Consider the following 22,516-nt stretch of genomic DNA (forward strand, 5'->3'; position numbering starts at 1 on the left):
AGGCAGTGGACCTAACTGTCGGCCAGGATAACCTAGGGGTCTGTGACAGCCCCAAGTTTTGGGATAAGTAGTCTGAAGGCATTCCCTTCCTTCTCATGTACAAAACAGAAAAAGGGTAGCTGATAATCTGGGTGTCTAAGGGTAGGTGGACTTACTACCTTCCTTCAAAGTCTTAAAGGAAAAGTTATATTGGTCATCCCGAACAATGGGATCCAGTTTGGTGTTCTTTTGTATGGCACAAAGGGGCTCAGCCATTAAGAGGTTTGGAATCCAACCGTGACCCAGCCCAAGAAAACCCTGTAATTCACATTTGATTTTGAGGTACAGAAAGTTTAAAATGCCTTGCAGTCTTTCAGGATCTAGGAGTAGTCCCCGTTCCCAATTAAATTGTCCTAAATCTCGGACCAGAGGTTTGAACAAATTGCAATTTTTTTGTTTAAGACCTTGTGTTGAACAAGGTCTTTTTGAGAGCAGCCTTTCTGAAGGCAAGCAAAGAAGGAAATCATCTACATAAATGTAGTAAGATGAAACCTCTAAAGAAGCCTATGTTATTTAAGTCAGCTGCTATAATCTGTGTGAAGAAAGAACTCTCAGTAAAGCCTTGAGGCATGACTATCCGTGTGTGTTCTCATCCTTCCCAGGTAAAGGCAAAAGGGCTATTATATTTTTATATACACTGCTATCAAAAGGAATACTAAAAAAATTGCACTGCATAAATTAACTACAGTTAAAAAAAAAAAACAAAAAACCTCCAGTAGGGCTGGATACCAATAGTGTGTACGGATTAGAGACAACAGGGTGGAGGAATTAACAGTGTTTACTGACTTCACGTGCCGGACCAATCTCCATCCTTGGGCATGGGAATTTTTATGGGTAAAATAGGGATATTTCAAGGACTACTACAAAGGATAAGAGTCCTTATCGTCTTCTAGGATAGGCCTTATGTCCTCATAAGTCCTCTTATTATTTACAGGGTAATGATTTATTCTTGGGAGAGGTCCTGAGGGGTCAATCTGGATATTAATAGGAGGGGCACTATGAATTCTGCCTCAGTCTGTTGAGGATTTTGTCCAAAGAACGGGGGTACTAGGTTTAATAGTGGGGATGAGTCCAAAGTTTGGTCTTCTTTGGTCTGCAGAGTGCAATAAATGGGCTTCAATGTTCCTGAGTACTGGATTTGAAATCAAGGAGTATTTTCCCTTTGGGAAAGAAAAAAAATGCAATGTATTTCCCTGGGAAATCTCATCCTAGATAAATGCATGTGAGCCAAATCGCTGAGGAGAAATGGTTGGTAGTCATGCAAAGGTCCCAGATAAAAGGATATGGGCTGAGAAACAGGGACATGTTGTAGTTTATCAGAGACCCCCTCTATCTGCACATATGTATTACTCCAAAGAAGGGACAATTTGGGGTTGAGCACTGACAGAACAGTTCCTGTGTTGAGTGAAACGGTGAGAAAATTCATCCCTGATGTGGAGAGTAGTCTCCCCATCCTAAGTAATTCCCCTCCCACAAGGCTGGGGAATAGTCCCCGTGTGCCCTCAGGGTCCCATCACAGGGGTGGATTTGGCCATTGCCTCTTAAGGGGTTGCAACTACTTGGACTTCAATTTATAGTGAGCCTTTTCCCAGTGGGCATACTGTCTGCAATAATGGCATGGTCCCATAGGACACAACTGCTCTGTGGTCTCCATCTGTGGGAGGCTCAATGCCCATTCCATAGACGTTACTCTGACTAACTGTGTTAAGCCCCATTTACAACCATAGAATCAAACCCCACCGGGGTGGACTCAACATCTATGGAAAGCCTGGAATTTTCCTTGAAAACAGCTTAGACTCATGGACAGTCATATAACAGTCACAGACAGATTCAGCAGGCTTTTGGGTGAGTGCCTGAAACTTATTCTAGTCCACGGGCTTGGGGAAAGCCCTTGGGATGACTTCATGCAGTCTTTTGGCCATGCTGCCAGCGTGGTCATGCAAAAGGGCTGGTGGCTGGTCTAGTTTAAACCCTAGAGATTATTTTCATCCAGCGCTGGGCCTGACCTTCTCCAACAACCACGTGGACTAACTGACAGAGATCGGAGAACAGGCTGGTAAATCAGGGTTACAATATTAAATTCCTCCACCCATCTACAAGGACCCTCAGTTACCTTGGGGAGGTACTTAATTACAGCCCTAAGCTCAACTTTTGTCCATGGGGTGTAGGCACTTTGGGGTGGTTTAGCAGCATCCTCAGAAGATCTAATTTTGAAAGGAAAAGTTTTTGGTTTTTTTTTAAAAGATTTTATTTATTTGACAGAGAGAGACACAGCGAGAGAGGGAACACAAGCAGGGGGAGTGGGAGAGGGAGAAGGAGGCTCCCCGCTGAGCAGGGAGCCCGACGCGGGGCTCGATCCCAGGACCCCAGGATCATGACCTGAGCCGAAGGCAGACGCTTCACCGACTGAGCCCCCCAGGCGCCCCGAAAGGAAAGGTTTTAATGGGTTAAAGTTGATGAGGTTTCAGTGAAAGGAAGATCAGAGGAAGGGGAGGGGTGTGGAAGGAGGTGGGGAAGCGAGGGTACGGGGGAACCTTGGCTAGCACCAACACAGAGGCCTCTGACACTTTATTTTTATCCATCTTTAGTTGTTTATTTGCTTCAGTCAGTTTGGAAACAATATTTTGTAAGGAGGCAATTTCAGAATCCTGAACACGTTTAGAAACCTCCAGATACCAATAAAAATAACTATCCTACTTGGACTGTTTAATTTTGTAGCCATGGTTTTCTAACTTAGCTGGGAGAAAGAGAAGTCTCAAAAGGCTAAAGGTTCCCCATTACGGCCATCAGAGCCCTCAGCTACCCTTCTTGGTAAGACTGATCCACACAGGCAAAAACAGGCACGAGGGAGGACCATCATTTTTTAAAATAAAACTGGTCAGAGTTCCTGAAAGGGGGACACCCTTAGAACATTTAGATGACTGGGATCCCATTATCAGATTAAGAACAAAAGAAGACTGACAGATCTTGAATAAAGTCTGAGGGTTCAACCAAAAGAAGGGAGAGCTAGATAACGGAGAGACTTACCAAACTGAAAGTTACGGTGACTCGCGGAAGTGAAGAGCACAAAGGGCTCAGATATGGGTACCTTGCTCGATTCTGGGGGTCGTCACTCCTCAGTGGCTGGCTCCTTCAGATCCCACTCCTGACACCATGTAATGTCAACCTAAAAGAAAAGAGGTAAACTGAGGCAAGGTCGAGTTACCAGACCTTGCGTTTCTGTGGGAATAGCAGAGAAGCTGTGATTTGGGACACGCAAACCGCAGTGAGCCACAGAGTGAGCTACAGAACTACTTTGTGGGAAGAGTACAAAAGGGGAAAATCCAATAAAAATATCACCCAGTGAGTCCACTGGCTCAAAGATAAGCAGGAGAGATTCTTGGCAGGTGCTAATTGTAGAGTACGTTCTGATCTGTAAATAAGGATCTGTGGGAAATCAGTCTCAGTCTTATTTTTCTGAAAGCGAGTCCATGAGATTCTCCATTTCATTTCCTTTGGTTCCATTTTAGATTAAAATCCTCGCACATTTCAGATCCAGACCCTCCTGACCTTTCCGTACCACCACCAACCACTTCACTTTCTGCTGCCACTTCCACCTGCTTAACTCAAAATGACTGCAGCTGTCCTTGGCACAGATGACAATCAAGAGCTCAGTCAGAGTCAGGACCCTGCAGGGCAGCAGCATCCCCGAGAAGGACACGGTCTAAAAAAATGGCGTAACAATGCTCCTCCTATGCTGTGCACTATGTGGTCCCCGGGCCCTAAGGAGCATCCAGCACAATAGCTATTGAGTGAAGACACGCCCCACTGCGGGACACAGGCCAAAGAGCTTCACCTTCCCGTGGAATGATGCCACTCCAAAGTAACAGATTCCCTTCACACAACGATCCACTTTATTTCCAACTACGTGAAGCCATGCGCTATTTAACACTATTTCTGGTGACATGATGACAAAGCAGTTAAGTTAAACCCGACACAACACTTGAGAAAACAAGACAAAGTGCTCAATCAAGGACAGGAGAAGGCCTGCTTACACAACAGGAAAGAGCAAACCCAGGACTCAACATCTAGAACACAGCACACACACAGTGACCTGGTTCTGAGGCCTACCCCTGCTGTCTCCTAGCTGTGAAACCGGGGCTCCGACACCCACAAACTATACACGGCCTCCCGAGGGGCTGCTGTGACGACAGAACGACGCGGGCGAGGCGCCCAGCACACGGCCCGCTGCAGGCCTCCTCCGGCTTCCGTAACCGCAACACGATTACACACTGCCCTGCTGCTTGTCAGAGAGCAGCAAATCCAGTTCCTCTCAACAGTTCTCCCTTTATATAACGAAAAATAATCTAGAGTTGGTGACATTATAAACGAGCTAGAGTTCCATTTGTTAATTTTCATGTTTAGCAATCCCGACTAGTTCAAATAGAAAGTTACAAGGAACTACCAAATTTGCAGGTTTGAGAAATACAACCGTCTATTCATTTTAAATGCTGGTATGCTGAAGCCTCATTTGAAGGTCTCCTTCACCTAAATGGCAATCATATTAAAATATGAACAGGCCACCAGACAAAAGAATATTCAGAAATATAAAAGAATACAGCAGTTCAGGTCCTTCCCAGGACTAACAACTTTCACTGAGTCTACAATTCTTTTTTTTTTTTAAAGATTTATTTATTTATTTATTTGAAAGAGAGAATGAGAGAAAGCATGAGAGGGAAGAGGGTCAGAGGGAGAAGCAGACCCCCTGCTGAGCAGGGAGCCCGATGTGGGACTGGATCCCGGGACTCCAGGATCATGACCTGAGCCGAAGGCAGTTGCCCAACCAACTGAGCCACCCAGACGCCAAGTCTACAATTCTAAATTTGGATTGGCATGCAAATTTCCATGATTACACAAATAAATGTTTTGCTTTTATTTATGTAAGATACCTCAGAACCCTACTTATGGATTTTTAACCCAAACAAAAAAATTGTTTTCATGGGGAAAAATTTTTAGTTTTTGTGGCAAATTATCCACTATAACTAAATTCCTAATTTAAAAAACATTCTATAGGGGCGCCTGGGTGGCTCAGTCAATTAAGCATCCAACTCTTGATCTCAACTCAGGTCATGATCTCAGGGTGAAGAGTTTAAGCCCTGGGTTGGGCTCCATGCTGGATGTGGAGCCGACTTGAAACACACACACACACACACACACACACAACACTTAGTCTATAGCTAGAGTAAGCATATAGTTTCAAACTGGGCCATTTCTAAGAGACTAAGTAGGAGTAAACTGGGGAATGTAGTCATCCTTCACATAATCAAAATTTTCATACGTTATCTACCTTTAGTCAAAGGTCCTCAATATCTTCCCATGAAATAACTGAATAACTAAAATTAAGTTAAATGTAACCCAATGCCTCTGTAAGACTTCAGAATTGCATTACAGTCTATAATTTTTATTCAGTGAGGGTGGTGTTAATGACATGGTTCACATAAAAGTCTAAGGGATGGTGATCCTACCCTATGAACCTAAGATGGAGTCTGATCAGCCCTGGCATATAGGTCCAAGTCCTCCAGGAGTACCGGATCCTGTTTTAGCTTAAGACCACATCAGAAAGGAGAAGAACCATCTAGTCTAAGAAGGAATCAAGATACCCCCTGCAAGAAATCCCCACGTTTCCACTCACAAAACCTGGCCAATATATGAAGCCCTGGGACAGTCCAGATCTCATTTATATTGCCCTGACAGATTTTTTTATCTAGCCTATCATTGTGTTCCTTAGCATTAGAGGGTAATTGTGTTGGATCCAGTATGCAAGTAAGCAAGCAAAAACATGTCTAAAGTAAACAACCAAATAACTTTTGCAAGTTTCTAAACTAACGTAAAGTGTCCTTGTTAACTACGCTTGTTCTCTTAGCAAAGAGTGCCCAGGTCCTAAGCTCCTAAAAGTCTTGAAGTTGGATTCAAACTAATTTCGATCGTATATGTTAACTGAAAATCTAATACATGTTTTTCCTTTCTCTTTGGACATTTATAAAATTTTTAATTGAGAAATCATACATAGGGGTGCCTGGGTGGCTGTTGGCTGAGTGTCCGACTCTTGGTTTTGGCTCAGGTCATGATCTCTCAGGCAGTGAGATGGAGTGCATGTCAGGAGGCAGCTTGAAGATTCTCTCTCTCTCTGCCCCCCCCCCTCACACGGGCATGCTCTCTCTCAAATAAAATCTTTTAAGAAAAAAAAAAAATCACACATATGTTTACAGATGCACTAAGATTGGAGAATAGTTCATTACTACATGTAAGTATTAGATAAGGGGGATCGTTACTTTTGCATGTTTTAAACTTTCTATTACCATGTTTAAAGGAAAAAAAAAAAAGGATGCGTAAACAGTGCAAGTTTCCCACTGAAGAACAAGTTCCATGAGGGCAGGGAGCTGTCTACTTGCTCAACGCAGCAATCCCTGGAGCCAGCACAGGACTTGGCAGGACCCAGCGGCCAGGCAGTCTCTGCTTTCCTCACTCACTGCTGTGGGCTCAGAGCCCACCCCTGCCTGCGCACAACATGGCATCAGGGACTCCACACACACCTTAGTCTCTCCCATGGAGTTTGTGAACACACAGAGCAAGTTGTGTCTGCTTACAAGATCTAACTGCCACCAGACAACAGTGGACCATCTCTTCAGAAACTTGCAAGAGACCAAGCCCTCAGTTTTCTGGAAGAAAATAAAAAATGTATTTCCTTTCCTTAACCAAAAACTCTATTTTTACTCAGGGCAAAGTGGCTCTTCATTGCTACATCTCCAGTTTCCTCTTCCACTCTCTTCTCTGCAATTCATTAGTATATGACTAAATGAGGCAAACATTTCAAAATTGCCCTTATCCAGTATTTAAAAGTCTTGTCACTCTGTAAGGTCTTCCCTCTTCACCTTATTTAAAAATCACAAATGGGGTGCCTGGGTGGCTCAGTCGGTTAAGCGTCTGCCTTTGGCTCAGGTCATGATCTCAAGGTCCTGAGATCGAGCCCCATGTCGGGCTCCACACTCAGCTTGGAGTCTGCTTAAGATTCTCTCTCTCTCCCTCTGCCCCTGCCCCCTGCTCTCTCTCTAAATAAAATCTTAAAAAAAAAAAAAAATCACAACCATCCAAGTCCCTACTCCTCTACTTTTCTTCTCAAAAGCACCTACCACCATCCAACTTGTTTATCTGTCTCCCACCACGAAAATATATGAAGGCAAGGCCCTTTGTTTTGTTCAGAGCGATACCCCAAGTACCTAGAACTATGCCGAGCACAGAGAGGTTCATGAAAGAATGAATGAATAGATACAAGGCATTGAAAGCTATTTTCCTACACATACGCAATGTTTTAAAGTGTAATACTTACAAATGCATTCTTATAACCTTTGTACGTAAATGTTTGAGGTGTACAGTCAATCTCTCTACCACAAAACTGATGGAAATCATCTCCTCTTGTTTGAAACAGTCTTTTGGATATATTAAAATGCACAGTACATAAAGTCAGGAACCCAGACCGGAAGCACATTTAGTTTCAACAGCTGGCAGAGTATACTTCTAAGAGGAAATTTAAGGCGACACAGTGAGTGGTCAAGATCAAAAAGTATAGGTCACAAAGTGCTCTCTTATAGTCTCCTTACTACAAAAACACACTGCCTCTCCTGTTACTAAATACTCACGGAATTAAAATTAAATGGCAGGGGCGCCTGGGTGGCAAAGTTGGTTAAACAACTGCCTTCGGCTCATGTAATGATCCTGGAGTCCCGGGATCAAGTCCCGCATCGGTCTCCCTGCTCAGTGGGGAGTCTGTTTCTCCCTCTGACCCTCCCCCTTCTCATGCTCTCTCTCTGTCACAAATAAATAAATAAAATCTTTAAAAAAATTAAATTAAATGGCAAAGGAAAGCAGCCCTGCCTTCTCTGAAGAGGACAGGGTAGAAAACCAATGGCTGTCAAATGAAAACAAATCTATGTCATCACAAATCTACTTCTTAAAAATTTCCTAGCAGTCGAACACAAGATTCTTCACTGCGTATTGATAAGGGTCTCCCACGGGATAAGGGCAAATTCCCCACCTGCAGTTTGGGGACACAAGTACTTGCTAAATAAAGGAGGAGCGACCACACAAAGTAAGGGAAGCCCGGATGACAGTGACTTCCTGTGAAGACCCTGTTCTGGCCACCTGTACAACCTCCCAGTGGCGGACTGGCCAAGCTAGGTGATCAGCACCCGGGTCACCATGGTACAACCTCCCAGTGGCGGACTGGCCAAGCTAGGTGATCAGCACCCGGGTCACCATGGATGCCTAAACACATTTCCACTTCAAGTGAGCACCTCTGAGGCAGCAATTCCAGACCAAACCCCCCAGAAACTCCCCACTGCTGCCTCATCATCCACACCCGGCCGTCAGGGCCAGCGCTGGACGCCAGCACTATGGGGTCCTGCCGATTTCACATAGCTGGTGGCCGTAGGCCTTTGGGAATTTGTATCACCCTCCTGCCCACAGATACCACATACTATTGTTCCAACACAAACAAATTTAGATTCTCTGGCAAAATTTCTGGCAATACAACATAAGCTTCTGAAAACAGTTTTAAAACATCTTTAAAAAAATGTGGACAACAAAGAGAAAGCAAGAAAAAAAACTCTAAAGTAATTCTACACTCCATTATGCCATTTATACATTCCCATTTGCGGTCACCTCCGCCTAATACTGAAAGACTTACCCTCAACCACTCAAGAAAAGAAAAACGTTGAAGACGTCAATCACAACACTGGCTGGTCAGCACTGCAGATACAGGAAACCGATATGCTCCCAGCACCAAGGGGCTGCTGAAACCCGGACAGGCTAACCGAAACACCGTCTAATATTAGAGATTCAAATACAAATTCACACACTGTAATGACAAACACACCCCAACTCTGTGGACTTCATCTCTACAGAATTATGAACTGCCTCATACAGATAAAAATCTCTACACTCAAAATACCACAGAAGAGTCTGGTAATCCACACAGCCGATCCACACAACTAAAAAAATGTCTGTACATATTTTGAGGACAATAATCCTAAAGCAGAAGTAAACTTTTCAGGATTCAGTTTACTGACACCATCAAAACAAATGATTAAATTAGCTAAAGTAAAGGATCCAATCTCTCCAATCACTATTCTATAACCGTTTTGAAAAATAATGCAAAATTCAGGAATGCATTTAGATGTTACTTTATGACACAGAGGTACAAATAAACTGCAGTATCACTGGTAAACCGAGAAAAAAAAAAGACTGCAAATAAATGTGTAACAACAGGTATTTCGGCCAGCGCCATGCTGTTGGAATAACTACTGTTTTACATAAATAACTATTTCGAGAACAATTATTTTCATCATACCAGAAGAAGCAGCCTTAAAATTCTAGTTAAAATATTCCCTGAGTGGGGCGCCCGGGTGGCTCAGATGGTTAAGCGTCTGCCTTCGGCTCAGGTCGTGATCCCAGGGTCCTGGGATCGAGTCCCGTGTCGGGCTCCCCGCTCCTTGGGAGCCTGCTTCTCCCTCTGCCTCTCTCTCTGTCTTTCATGAATAAATAAATAAAATCTTTAAAAAAAAAAAAATATTCCCTGAGTGGGGCGCCTGGGTGGCTCCGTCGGTTAAGCCGCTGCCTTGGGCTCGGGTCATGATCCCAGGGATCCCTCTGGGATCAGCCGGGAGCCTGCTTCTCCCTCTGCCTGCCGCTCTCCCTGCTTGTGCTCTCTCTCTAACAAACAAACAAAATCTTAAAAATAAATAAATAAAATGTTCCTCAGTAATCTGCCCATCTGCCTACTTTATCTACAAAATGAGCCCCTTTTGTCACCATGATGTTGTAAGAAATTAAACTCTGCCAACCGTATTTCTGTTGACCAAAGAGGTCTGATCTTCCCCTGATCCTCTGAAATCTCGCACTAGGAACATTTACCTCAAAAGATGAATGAAAAAAAAGTCCTTACCCCGAAACAAGTAAAAAAGCAGCTAGTAAACGGAGAAACTTCACGCGCCCGGGTTTCACCGCCCTGGCAACGGCACACGTCCCGCTTCATCCCTGGATTGGCTCCCCCTCCTGCCGCCGCCCGGCGCTCGCTCGAGCTCACTGGACGTCTGCAGACTATTTCCTGCACCAGCCAGCGCTCCCGGCAGGCTGAAATAATTTCCAGACTCTACTGGGGGACGCATCTGGCGATCGGTAAGGCTCCCAGAAGTCTGGGCGGGAAGCGATCGCCGGGCTCAAACCCTCCCGGGGGGGGCCCCAAGCTGGGCTCCGCAGAACTTTTTCCTCCCCCTCTGCAGAAGCAGGAACACGCCGGGTCAGGTCCGAGCCGCCGGCGCCTGCACGCAAGCGGTGCCGCCTCGGACGGACCGTGGTCAGTGGCCGGCCAGCGCCTAGGGCCTCCCGAGCAGTGGGCCCGGAGGCCACCGGGAACCGGGTCATTACGAAACCAGAGAGCACGTGCGAGGCGGCGAGCCGCGCCCCCGCGGAGCACCCCGGCCCGCGGCCGTCCTTCCGCCGCGCCGCCGGCACTGCGGGGGGCGGTGCCGGACCCGCGACTCCCCACTCTCGGAGCCTAGCACAGCGCACACCCGCAGCAGCGCGTCCCGGGGACACCAGCCTCCCCCACCCCCGGCAGACGGCCCGCGGCGCGGACGGGCGGGTCTTACCGCGGCCACACGGTCCTCCGCGGGCACGCGGCGGGCGCGCTCAGAAAAGCGAGCCCCGGGCGGACGCCGGCTCCCGGTGAAAACGCACCGCCGTGGGCGCCGCCGGCGTCTCTGAGCTCAAAGACGAACGTGGAACTTGGCCGTCTCCGTCCCCGTCCCGGTCCCGAAGGGCGGCCTCCCCGCAGGCACAACCCCGCGCCCCGAAAACAAAGGGGCCCCGCGGCCACCGCTCCCCTCGGGGTCACGGCCAGCCGGGCAGACCGCCACGCGGAAACAAGGCGCCTCCTGACCTTCAGGGCCGCGCCGGGGAGGGGGGCGGGGCGGGGGTCACCCACGGCCGCCCTCTCCCCGCCGCCCGCCACCCCGGCCTCCCCGCCGGCCTCCCCGCCGGCCCGGCTGCCGCCCCGCCCCTGCCGCCGAGGCCTGCTCCCACGGCGGCCCCGGGCCTCGCGCCCGCCGCCCTGGGCCCCCGCTGCCCCGGCTCAGGGCCCTGGCCGGCCGCCCCAGCGCGCCGTTACCCGGGCGAGCGCCTCGCGTCCACTCCTCACGCCTCCTGCGGCTGCGGCAGCGGCGGCGGCAGTGGCCTTGCTCGCTCCAGGGGCTGCGCCGCCGTGGCCGCCAACAACACCGCCTTCCATTGGCCGAGGCCCCTCGCCCCGCCCTCCGTAAGCAAGACGGGCTGTGGTTGGGCGGGCTCGGCGCAAGTCAAATACGCTCCGGCGCCGCCGGCGACGACCAGTCAGAGGCCGCGATGGTGGGGGACGTCACGCTGCGTCGCGCTCAGGCCCTCGAGCCGTGTGCAAATACGGGCGTGTGACGTCTGCGGCAGCGCGCGCTCGCGCTCCTTCCGTCTCTTTAAGGGGCCGGGGCACGCGGAGGATACGTGGAGGGCACCTGCCGCCGCCCGCCGCCCGCCGCCCGCCCTCTCCCCCCCCCCCCCGAGCCCGCGGTGCTCTTCCAGTTCGGTGCCATCTGCAGTAACGGGCGCGCGGACCCCGCAGACTCCCGGCGACCCCACCGCCCATGCCTCTGGCGTCCTCAAATCCCGGAGTTCTGCCTATGGGCTTCGCCCTCGGTCCCGCCTTCTCGCGCACCCGCGTCCGCGCACACCGGGCTGTCAGGCTGGCTCCGGCCTGAGCAGACCCCCCCTCCCCAGCCCCCGCACCCATGAGGCCCAGAGGTGCGGGCCCTGCCGCCGGGCTGGGGTACCAACCACAGCCTCATCACATCACAGTTGTAGAAAAGCGTTGAATTAACAACTGGAGCAAGATGACAGTTGGGTTGGAAAAAGCCATGCGCCCCAGGCCCGGGTTTCCTGAGGTTCTTCATTTCTGGGCTGCATCTGCGGGGGGGGGGGGGGGGGGGGGTGTTTCGTGATTTTTGTCTATTTTTTCAAAAATGGTGCCTGGGTCAGCAGTGCCCATGGGCAGGCGGTGGTGGTGCACACTGTGAACCTGGGGTCACTTCACTGAGTTGCCCTGAAAGAGGGCCAGGGGTGCCCAAAGCCTTTCTGTTTGTAACACGTTGAGAATGCGGTTTTATGTTCCTGTGGCTGCCACACCGCGAAGTGCCACCAACCGGGGTGCTTAAGAAAACACAACAGAAATTATGTTCTCGAGGTTCTGGAGGCCAGAAGGCAGAAATCCAGGTGCCACAGGACTGGGCTCCCTCTGAAGACTCCAGGGAAGGGTCCTTCCTTGCCTCTTCCAGCTTCTGGGGCCCCAGGCCGTCTTGGGCTGCAGCCACGTTCCCCACCACCACCCCTGCCCCCAGGCTTTGTCTCCATCCTCACTTGGCCTCTCCTGTGGTCACTACATTAGAACTACCGTAGTGGCCTCATTTTAACTCGATCACATGTGCAGAGAACCTTTCTCCACGTGTTAAGGGCATAAGTAACCAGGAGCTGGGGCTGAATCCCTTAGGGGGCTGCCATTCGGCTCACAGCACACAGTGAGGTGTGCCCCGTTAGTCATCCTGGACAGCAGGCTGTGCGGTGCAGAACAGGAGTAAAAGGGCAGGTGTTCCTGGGTCAGACCCCTGGGGCCAAATCCCTGACCTTCCCAAATATAGCTGGGTGTCCCTGACAGCCTGTGGCTCAGTTTCTCCATCTGTCAATCATGGGCACTTGTAGTCCCCATTTCACAGGTTTGCTGGAGAGTTAGAACACTGGCACGCGGAACAGCCTGATGCGGGTGTGGACTGTTCCGAAGACCCCACCCCCCGCCGAGGGAGGGGACTAAATGCCTGAGGACAAGGGTGGGTGGGGGTCTTAGAGCTGGAGCCTGGGCCCTTCCTTTTGCCCCTGCTATGAGGCTCTCCTAAGTCTGTCCTATGAGTGGCTTAGCCTGCACATGCTCCAGACGACGAATGGTCCCCACAGGCCCCGGTGCTCAGAATGACCAGGAGCAGCCGCTGTGGAGCCTGCATCCCCGAGCCACCCTCTGAGGGGCCAGAAGCGCCACCTCCTGGGTCCACCGGTGGCCCAGACTCTGCTTGGAGAAAGCAGCCCAGGCGTGGGCACCGTGACTGTATTTCGCCCCCCAATACAGCCATAAATGGATTGACTTACATGAAGCGTTAAGTCGTAGCAAATGTATTTTCCTGTTAAAGGGAACAAAGGAACGGGCGCCTGGGTGGCTCAACTGGTTGGGCGACTGCCTTCGGCTCACGTCATGATCCCGGAGTCCCGGGATCGAGTCCCACATCGGGCTCCCTGCTCGGCAGGGAGTCTGCTTCTCTGACCCTCTTCCCTCTCGTGCTCTCTCTCTCTCATTCTCTCTCTCAAAAAAAAAAAAAAAAAATCTTTAGAAAAAAAATTTCCACCCCACCCCATCTTGTTCCAGAAGGTTCTCCTGCAGCCTGTGGGGCACTGAGGACACTGCTCAACAGCCTACCCGAGGGGACCTGCCGGGGGGGGGCAGGGGCTGTGACTCTGACGGAGGCCCCTCAATTCACTGCCCCCCCCCCAGGCCCCCTGTCTCTCCCTCCAAGCGGCCAGGGCGTAGGCCAACCTCCCGCTCACCTGTTCCTGAGGCAGCACAGCAGGGCTGGCATCCTTCCTGGAAGACGAGAGGATTTCCTGGTGGCGTGCTTTAAAAGACATCTGGTCATGAAAAGTTTCAACGCAGAAAAGCGGAGAGGATGATGTCGGGACAGAGGCCACCGCTCAGGCCGTCTCCAGGCTGGTGTGCTCAAACCCAACAAGGCTCCCGCATCCTGCGTCTCTGCCATTCTGGTCGGCCTCCTCCTCCCGGCCCAACCCCCCGGCACCGGGGCCCCTGGATGGCCCAGCAGCCCGGGCGTCCCAGAGTCCGGTTGCTCCCCGGCGGCACCCCTGACTGCGCCTTTGCCGTGATGCCCGTGAACGGGAAGTGAGACGCACCGCCTCGCTCCTCTGGCATCACCCCTACCCAGATCCGGATCCTGTGCTTGTCCCCCTCTGGGCGATGCTGAGACCCAGGGCTGGGGCAGGAGGGGGGCCCGCAGAGTCTGGCACCATAAGGTGACACGCACATCTCCCCTGGCCCCCATGACCTACGAGCCACCTGCAAGGTGACACCTTGGCACCTGCTGTGACCGGGGAATGTCGGCAGCCGTAGGCCTGTCCTAGATCAGGTGCTGCACTCGGGTTGGCGAACGGGGGCTTTCTGTGCGTAGCATCCCGTCACTTCTGTTAGCGGGTGCTTGCCGCTGGGGCCGCTGGGGGCCCGAGTCCGGTTCCCATACGCCCTGTGGAGGCAGCCTCAATTCTGCCGCGGAGAAGAAACTAAACTTAAGTCCGCCCAGTAAGAAGTGGATGCAAACTCCACGTCCAGAGGGGACAGATTATTATTTCTTGGCTTCCTTCACTTCTGAAAATAAGTATACGTGCCCAGATTTCAATTAATCCTTGCTTTCAAGACTCAAGTTGTCCCCACCTCGGCCGGTGGAAGCTCCCAAGGCGGTTTTATGTTGCAGGAGAGATTCCCAAGATGCTGAGGGCCAGTCGGGTCCCGTGTGCCCTTGTGAAAGGTCCCCCCCCACGGTGCCGTCGTGTCAGCCAAGGCACAGAGCCGCGGCCCGGAGCCCCCCACAAACACAAGCCCCCCACACTCTGTTCCTACAGGTCTAGCACATCAGGAACGTCACCGACGTGGAATCATGCAGTATTTGCACCAGCACGATGCCCTTCTGATTTCTCCCCTCTGACATGACCTCCTTGGTCCTTGAGGGCTTCCCTTTGGGGACAGATGGCTTGGGGTGTCCTGGTACTTCTGCTCTAGACCTGGAGCGGGCCCCCCTTCTCCAGGGAGAGGGGTGGCACTGAGCCCCGAGTCTGGCTCTCTGGGGACCCCCAGCAGCCGGGTTTGCCCTCTGTCTCCACAGCCAGGAAGCCCCAACTGTTTGAAAGTGGATTTGAAAGTACATGTTGTTGGGGCACCTGAGTGGCTCAGTCGGTTAAGCGTCTGCCTTCGGCTCAGGTCATGATCCCAGCTCCTGGGATCGAGCCCCGCATCGGGCTCCCTGCTCGGTAGGGAGCCTGCCTCTCTCTCCCCCATCGCCCTGCTTGTGTTCCCTCTCTCGCGCTGTGTCTCTGTCAAATAAATAAAATCTTAAAAAAAAAAAAAAAGAAAAAGGAAAGTACATGTTGTTGTTTCTAATTCATATTTGGGAGTATTGTGGCTTTCCTTAACTCCTCGCTTTTACACTTGTATTTTTTCTCTTACGTTAACATCTGGGTTGCTGCTGTCAATAGAGTGTTTGCTTGGTCCCCCAATAGAGTTTCACAACAATGCCAACGACCAAACACTTGAATGAACCCTCACTTCTCTGCACTTTTTGGCCTTAGCGTAAACCCGTGGCAGACGCAGAGCAAAGCAGCAAGTCCCTGCACCAGCGGAGGCCGCCATGATGTTGCCAGGCCCTCGCCCTGTTCTGGAACCTTGCCACCGCACCCCGGGGAGCGTGGCGGGCGTCTGGGACGGCCTGCATGCCGGGAGGATGGCAGCAGTCACGCTATGTGACCTCTGAGGTTACATCCCAAAAGGCACCGGGCCGACCGAGAGGCACCAGGGGGGGTAGTAAGGCGATGGCTGCTTTCGGCCACTAAGTTTTGGGGTGACCTACCCGGAACGAGTTTGTTTCACTGAGTTTTGGGGCCTTGTCATCTTACTGGTTTAATGTTTGTATGCAAAACGTTTACAAGGCTGAGAGGTCGGGGGTCTCAACACCAGAGCAGGCCCCCTCGTTTCATGAGCACGTGCTCCCCGTGCCTGCAGTACTACCGAGTCGCACAGGCGGCTGTCCCACCGGCTCCGTGAACAACGCTGCAGCAAGTGGGGTGTCTCTCGGAGTCTCCTACCAGAGGGGTCATGGGGACAAGGGCTGAGGGAGCCCACAACCAGACGGGGCCCGCTCCCCCCGGGGACAGCGTGGCTCGGCGCTGCCGTCACGGCCCGGTGAGACTCGGACAGCGTGTCCCGACCTGACAGCCCAGCACCAGCACCTCTGTCCTCTGCCGTCACAGGGCTGACCCGGCGCCTGCCTTCTGCAGGGCTCTGCTCGCACCCTCACCAGGCAGGGCAGGGAAGCTCGTCCGAGGCGGGGCGCTCCCCACGCTGGGACCTGGTGACAAACGCCGCCCCGCTGTGTGTGCCGCGACCTCCCCCCCTTATCTCAGCAGGCAGCCGTGCGGACGTGGGTAGGGTAGGGCAGGGTAGGGCAGGGCAGGGCAGGGCAGGGCAGGGCACGCCTGCTGAGCCAGCCCTTGGTCGTCCCTGGGGCGTGGGTGCCGCAGGATCGCTGCGGTGTGTCTACTCCTCAGAACCAGAGGGCCCGACCGCGCAGCCTTTGTGTGCGGTGTCAGCGGGCTTGCCAGTTTGAGCCTGTCTTTTTCCTACTTAAATACCTCCAAAAGCACCCAGACACCAGAGATTAGCCGATAGCAATCTGCACGGGGCAGAAATTTCTCGGCTGGCTGAAGCAGCTCCACTGACCCGAGCACTGAAGCCGTGACCTGCTGAGCCAGCAGCCCCGAGCAGGCCCCACACAGGCGCTGGCCGTGAGCTCGACGGCACACAGGACGCCCAGCCTCGCTGTCTGGAAACATTTATTACTGAAGTCTTGGAGCCGAAGATGGCGTGGGCCTCTGTGAACGGAGTCCTGGGCTCAGGACCCGAGCACCGCTGTAAACAGGATCAGAACACGGGGCACTGTCACTAAGGATGCAGACAGAAAGTCAGGCCACCGATGGCTTCAAGCTCAGTCCCCACTGTTTTGTTGGAAGCTTCCATTTTGCACCATTTGCAAATACTCCTTGTAGAGCTTCTCCTGAGCTTCAAAGAGCTTCTTCAGCTTCTTGGCTTGCCCTTTGCTCAACTCCTTGCCTTCAGTGTCATGTGTGGGCAAACCCTGAACACGGAGAGCACAGGGTCAGCAGGGCGCGCCCAACCCCCCTCTTGGAGCCCATGGGCTCAGCCCCGGGACGCGCCTGGGCGGGGACTCACACATGCTCCGCTGTAGCGCGCCCCCATGGCGGTGCCTCTCCCGGCCGCTGAGGAGCGAGCAACCGGGCTGGGGGCACCCTCCCACCTGGGGGCGAGGCCACTGACCCCCGCTTTGGGTCAACGTGGCTCAGTTCTGATAGGGCTGGCAAAAAGGAAAGCAGCAAATACGTATCAGAACCAGTAAGGAAGGGTCTGAGGACAGTGCCACGGCCTCCCTGCCACACCTCTGGCCAGCCTGGAGGGAGGCCGCCCTGGACACTTGGGGCGCCTCCCGCAAACTGCACCCCAAACAGAAAAGCTGCTTGTCCACGGCTGGAGGTCCCCATCACCCCCAATTTAGCATTCTAACAAGGTTCTGAAAAGAAAAAAAAGAGAGAGACTCTTACGTTTTCATCAAACTTGGAGTATTTGTCGCTTTCCAACAAGAACATCTCACTGGGTGGGATCTTCATCCTGGCCAGCTTCGCTGCCTGGGACACAGAGCCCTGGTCACCGCAGCCCAGCCGCGCGCGGGGAAGGCCTGACCGCGCGTCGCCCCCAGCCCAGCCCCGGGACTGAGAGGGTGACAGAGGACGGGCGGGGCAGTCAGAGGAGCGGCAACTCAACACGGAGCATCCTGCTTGTCCGCCAGGAACAGCGGCAAGGCCGTCTGAAGCCATCACAGCGGCACGGAGCCCAGGGCTGCCCGGGGCGGCTCCGCCCCCGGCCTCTCCCTCTCCAGGGCCTCGGGCCTCCCTGCACCCGGGGCGCCCTGTGGGGCTGTGTGGCGAGGCCGGGAGGGCACTGCAGTTGGCACAGACAGAGCGGGGACCTGGCCGGGCCCCAGGGAGGCACAGAGAGTGGGACACGGGGTCCGAGTGTCCCCTTCCGCCTGGGCAGGCGCAGGCCCCACACAGACAGCTGCTTACCTCTTGCCCCCGTTTTCTCCTGGCGGCCTCCTCCTTCTTCCTCCTCTTCTCGTCTTCAACCTACAGAAGCGGAGGGGGCCCCATGAGCAGGGAGCCGGCCCCCCACTGCCCTCGCCTGGACACGGACCTAGCCACCCCACGGGGGGCGGGGAGCCCTCCCCATCAGGGCCTGGGGAGACTCTCAGCGGCCCGTGTGGGCGCCGGGCCCCGCTCCAGACGTGCGGACGCAGAGAACGGCACAGACGACGAGGTCTGGGGCCCGGCGGACACGAAGAAAGGAGCAGTGAGCCGAGCTGGGGCGGGGGGCTCTGTCGGGTGGGTGAGCAGGGGCAGCATCGAGAGGGGCTAGAGAACGTGGGGGAGGAGGGCAGGGTCAGCAGGTACCAGGCCGTGCAGCCTGGGCCAGGGAAGGAGCCAGGGTTAACTGTGTGGGTGAAGGGCAGTGGGGGGTTGCTGGAGACAGGCTGGAGGCCAGGAGCCCACCCCCGCCTGCAGTCAGGGCAGGGCTGGGGGGGGGGCACCCTGGCAGCTAGGGGAGGGGAGGGGATGCCCAGCCTCGGTGCTGGGTGGCTCCCGTTGAGGGGAGGTGCAGGGCCCGAGCTGTACCACCGCTGACAGGAAGGAGCCACAGCTTTGGGGAGTGGAGTCACGATGCGCTCGTGGACATCCTGGGTTTCGGGGCTTCCTGGTCAGCTAAGCTGTCAGGTGGGCGGCGGGGTACAGGTAAGTGTGGGGCCAGAGAATCGTGGGACTCGGTGAGGGCAGGGCAGGGCCGGTGCAGCGGGGAGTGGAGCGAAGTTCCCCGCAAGCAGGGGCCACGGGCTCGGGAAAAGCAACCACTGGCGCAGAGGAGGCTGGCTGGGAGTGGGCAGAGAGACGGCCTGGTACGGGCTCGGTGGCTGCTTTCTTGGTGAGGACCGTGTCTGTCCCCCCGGGGGAAGGTTCGGGGGGCGGGGGAGGCCGCAGTCCTCATGCCCGTTCGGCACAGCCGGCTGGGACGGGCCCTACTTGGCGGGCAGACAGGAACTACAGGAGGACGCGCGGCAGACCCCGGCCAGAGCAAGAACCACAGGCGGGGCCCCCAGCAGGCAGGGCTGCCCCCCTGCTACCCCATCAGAGCCCCGTCTACCTTTATGCCCTGTGCGCACCTTCTCCGGGCAGAGTGACGGGGGCGGGGGGCAGCAAGCGGGGGCGTTTGCTTCTTCACCCCGCCCGGGGTGGTGGGAGGCTCAGCCAGCCCCATGTCACCTCTGTGACTGGGCCACCTGCTGTGCTGCTCAAGGTGAGGCGAGAGCCTGGCCCCAGGGAAGGGCCACTAAGCCGGGCGAGCAAATGGGGCAGAAACGGGAGGAGCCGATAGGGCCTCCTCGGCTCCCGGGGACGCTCAGCGGTGGCGGGTCTGCCGCAGCTCAGCACCGGCTGTCGGCACCTGCCCAGGCGCTCGTCTCGTGAGCCACGCTCCCGCGCCCACAAGCACCTTCCGCCGGCACTGCTCGTGCGCCCGGCCCCCTGGCACCTGCCCCGCGCTTCCTGGGCAGACGGAGGTGTGACTGGCAGGTCCTCCCATAGGGGCAAAGGACACACCACAGGGCAAGCCGTGGCCAAACATGTCAGCTGCACGGTTTACTGAAAGTTCTCCCTTGAACTCCGGGGGTCGCTTTTTAAAAAGAGGATCCTTCCTTAGAAGGCAGACCTTGCTCTGTTACCGCCCTGCCCCGTGGCCCGCGTCCAGCTAGGCCTCCTTCCGACGCTTCTAGATGCTGGGCCCCCACACGGGAGCTCTGCCAGGGCAAAGCGCACAGCACCAGCCATCTCTCATTCCTATCAACACGCGGCCGCTCCAGCCACTCACCCGTCTCTTCTCCTCTCTCTCCCGCAGCAAGGCCTCTCTGTCCCCAAGCTTGACCACGGTCGGCAGCCCTGAAAAGCCAAGTGGGAGAGGTGGGGCCCAGCCCCCCCGCCCCCGTGGCCCTCGCGCCCCCTCGCTGCTCATGGTGCTTCCACGTTAACTGGAACATGGGGAGGCCTCACCACTCATGACACGGGGGCCAGAGATCATGAAATGGGACATGTCACCTGAGTATTAGAATCTATAATTTCCCGTGCAGCCGAAACCCCCACGATGTCAACAGACACTGGGTGAACCTGGCCGGCAGTCCTGCAGGCCATCTGCCAAGGGACAGATCATAAGGAAGGGTGGCCGGTGCCCAGCAGCAATACGCAGTCAGGCCGCATGCCTGTCAGACACGGGAGGTATCCAGAACAACTAGAGCAATAAACCTACAAGGCCACCCCCCTGGGGCCACAGGGGTGCCACTCTGGGACTCCTCATGGTAAAAACCCCTTGACCTCTGACCCCGTCCTGGAATTCTTTCAAAACCAGCTCCCAACCCCAGCATCCCTCCCATGTCCCTGCCCACCACGCTCGAAGTTCCTGATGATGGGCCCCCAGACGTGGCCAGGAGGACCCACCTTCGTGATCTTCAAACCGCACCCCGAGCTCGGGCAGGATGTCATCCCGCAGGGCATCGCTCAGTTGCAGGACCTCAGGGACTGTGGACAAAGACAGTGGTTCAGTCCAACTAGACACACAAGGAGCACCAGGACGCACCCAGCGCGCACCTTCCCAAGTGCTCTGGAGGGAGCCGTGGCCCAGGCACAAAGGACGTGGCTGCCAGCGAGGGCGACGGTTTGTGCACCGCCTTAGGACCCCGCTCTGAGGCAGGGGCCATCTGAAGATGCACCCACGCAGCTCCTGGGGATTCAGAGCAGGAAGTCAGGGCCGCCCAAAGCCAGGTGGGCAGCTGGTCCAGGAAAATTAGGTTTCTCCTCCCAGAAAAGAGGCTCAGAAACACCCCCCCCCCTCAAGCTCCCTGGTCAACTGGGAAGGTGTCCAGACCCGACAGCCCTGGCACAGCGATTCAGAAAGGCAGCCATGTTCCACACTCCAGGACCAGGGACCCAAGGCCACACGTGCTCTGAGGCCACCCAGAAATGCTGCTAAGGCTCCCCGCACTCTTCACGCCCTGGTCAGGCCTGCCTGGCGCAGAGAAACGTCCGGCTAGGACGAGTGTGTCGGCGGCTGTCAGGAACCCGCTCCGGTGCTCCATGCTCCCTCAGCCCCTCGCCTCGTGAACTGTGCTCCCGCATCCACATGCACCTCCCGTCCTCCAAACGTCCTTGTGGCGAGGAGGCTAGGCCCAGGAGCCGCTGGGTTCCAAGCACCCACCGGCGAGAGCCAGAACTGGGTCTGGAGGTTGGGGTGAAGCCCACAGCGGCCAGCATCTCTCACCGATGTGCAAGGCCCAGCCAAGGGATCGGGAAGGGCTGGAGGCCAGGGGGGACAGGTGTCCATGCTGTACTGCGGCGACACGGCATCGAACACTAGCTCCACTGTGGGTACGCGGCTCTCGGCCAGGCCTCGGCACCCCTCAGGTGTGGCTGGAATGGGCAGAGGGCCTGGGAAGCCCAGGAGAAGGCGCAGAGCCTGGCCGTCCCACGGGCTTTGAAGTGACTTTTCTAAGAAAGATGGTACACGCCAGCACACACAGTGGGCAGAGTGGGCAGGGACGAAAAGAGCACCCGTGTGGCCTTCAGGCCTGAACGGCACGGTCCCTGCAGGGTCAGAAGTACGGGCCCTGTTCCCAGGAGGCTCAGCACCGGGGACCACACGGCAGGGAGAGGCTGTCCGTTTGCCGCCGCCGAGAATGAAGAGCACGTGGGGCCTCACTCAGAAGCTCTGGGGTGAGAACCTGACTTCGGTGAAGGAGACTCAGCTGCAGTCAGAACAGGGCGGGTGGCGGGTAACGCAGCCCCAACCTCTCACGTCTGTGCAGTGGGGACATGTGGCCGTCCCTGAGAGCAGCTGCGAGGAGCCATAAGGTGCCACGTGTGGGAGCAGGCTAGCGCAGCTCTGCTCACAGGGTCTGGTGGCACCGAGGATGAGGCATTCTGGGGGCAGCTGTCTTTCAAAGCCAGGTCTCAGACTGGCTTGCCCCCCAGCTCCCAGAAGGCCCCCTGGCCCGCCAAGTCCCCCACAGGCCCAGCCTGTGCTAAATGGGCCCCGGGGGAAGTCAGCGTGGAAGCTGGGCTGCCACAGGGCATGGGGCACAATCCGTCTCGGAAAGCTCTGACGGCGACAAATCCCAGGACGTCAGGGGACAGGAGGCCTGCACCTGGTCTCGTCGTACTGTGGACGCACCGCGACCAGCGTCTGCCACATCCTCAGCCCTCCCTCGGACATCTGCCTGCACTGCCGGCCCACCCCAAGTAGTCCTGCACGCCCTCGCCACAGGGCTGTGAGGGACGCCTACACCAGAAACCCGACGCCGGCCCCCACTCCTGCCCAAGCCACCGACGCAGACCGGGCATGCACACGCCCTGCCCTCCGCTGCGCCTT

The 22,516-nt window shown here is 55.1% G+C and overlaps 2 protein-coding genes across 7 annotated transcripts in view; both read right to left on the reverse strand.

The window, feature by feature from the left end:
* Positions 1–11,375, reverse strand: part of NAP1L4 (nucleosome assembly protein 1 like 4) — a 45,166-nt gene extending 33,791 nt beyond the window's left edge. For 2 of the 4 annotated variants that reach the window (XM_025878978.2, XM_025878982.2), the window contains exons 1-2: positions 11,243–11,375; positions 3,067–3,205 (exon numbers count right to left, since the gene is read on the reverse strand). The gene's annotated coding sequence lies outside the window, so the exon portion shown is untranslated. Of the gene's footprint in view, positions 1–3,066; positions 3,206–4,149; positions 4,271–6,084; positions 6,215–11,242 lie in introns of those variants that run through there. The other 2 variants (XM_073883331.1, XM_025878979.2) reach the window with 2 other exon arrangements.
* A 5,420-nt stretch (positions 11,376–16,795) lies between these two features.
* CARS1 (cysteinyl-tRNA synthetase 1) overlaps positions 16,796–22,516 on the reverse strand; it is a 44,364-nt gene continuing 38,643 nt past the window's right edge. For all 3 annotated transcript variants that reach the window (XM_025878211.2, XM_025878210.2, XM_025878212.1), the window contains 5 exons: positions 20,590–20,670; positions 19,970–20,037; positions 18,118–18,177; positions 17,596–17,679; positions 16,796–17,114 (listed from right to left, as the gene is read on the reverse strand). In XM_025878211.2, coding sequence (XP_025733996.1) covers positions 16,965–17,114; positions 17,596–17,679; positions 18,118–18,177; positions 19,970–20,037; positions 20,590–20,670 — 443 coding nt within the window. In that variant the 3' untranslated portion in view covers positions 16,796–16,964. The remainder of the gene's footprint in view (positions 17,115–17,595; positions 17,680–18,117; positions 18,178–19,969; positions 20,038–20,589; positions 20,671–22,516) is intronic.

The sequence above is a fragment of the Callorhinus ursinus genome, unplaced genomic scaffold (assembly GCF_003265705.2).
Source record: "Callorhinus ursinus isolate GAN/ISIS: 27379988/994484 unplaced genomic scaffold, GSC_fseal_2.0 scaffold51, whole genome shotgun sequence".
In the NCBI taxonomy this organism is placed as follows: domain Eukaryota; kingdom Metazoa; phylum Chordata; class Mammalia; order Carnivora; family Otariidae; genus Callorhinus; species Callorhinus ursinus.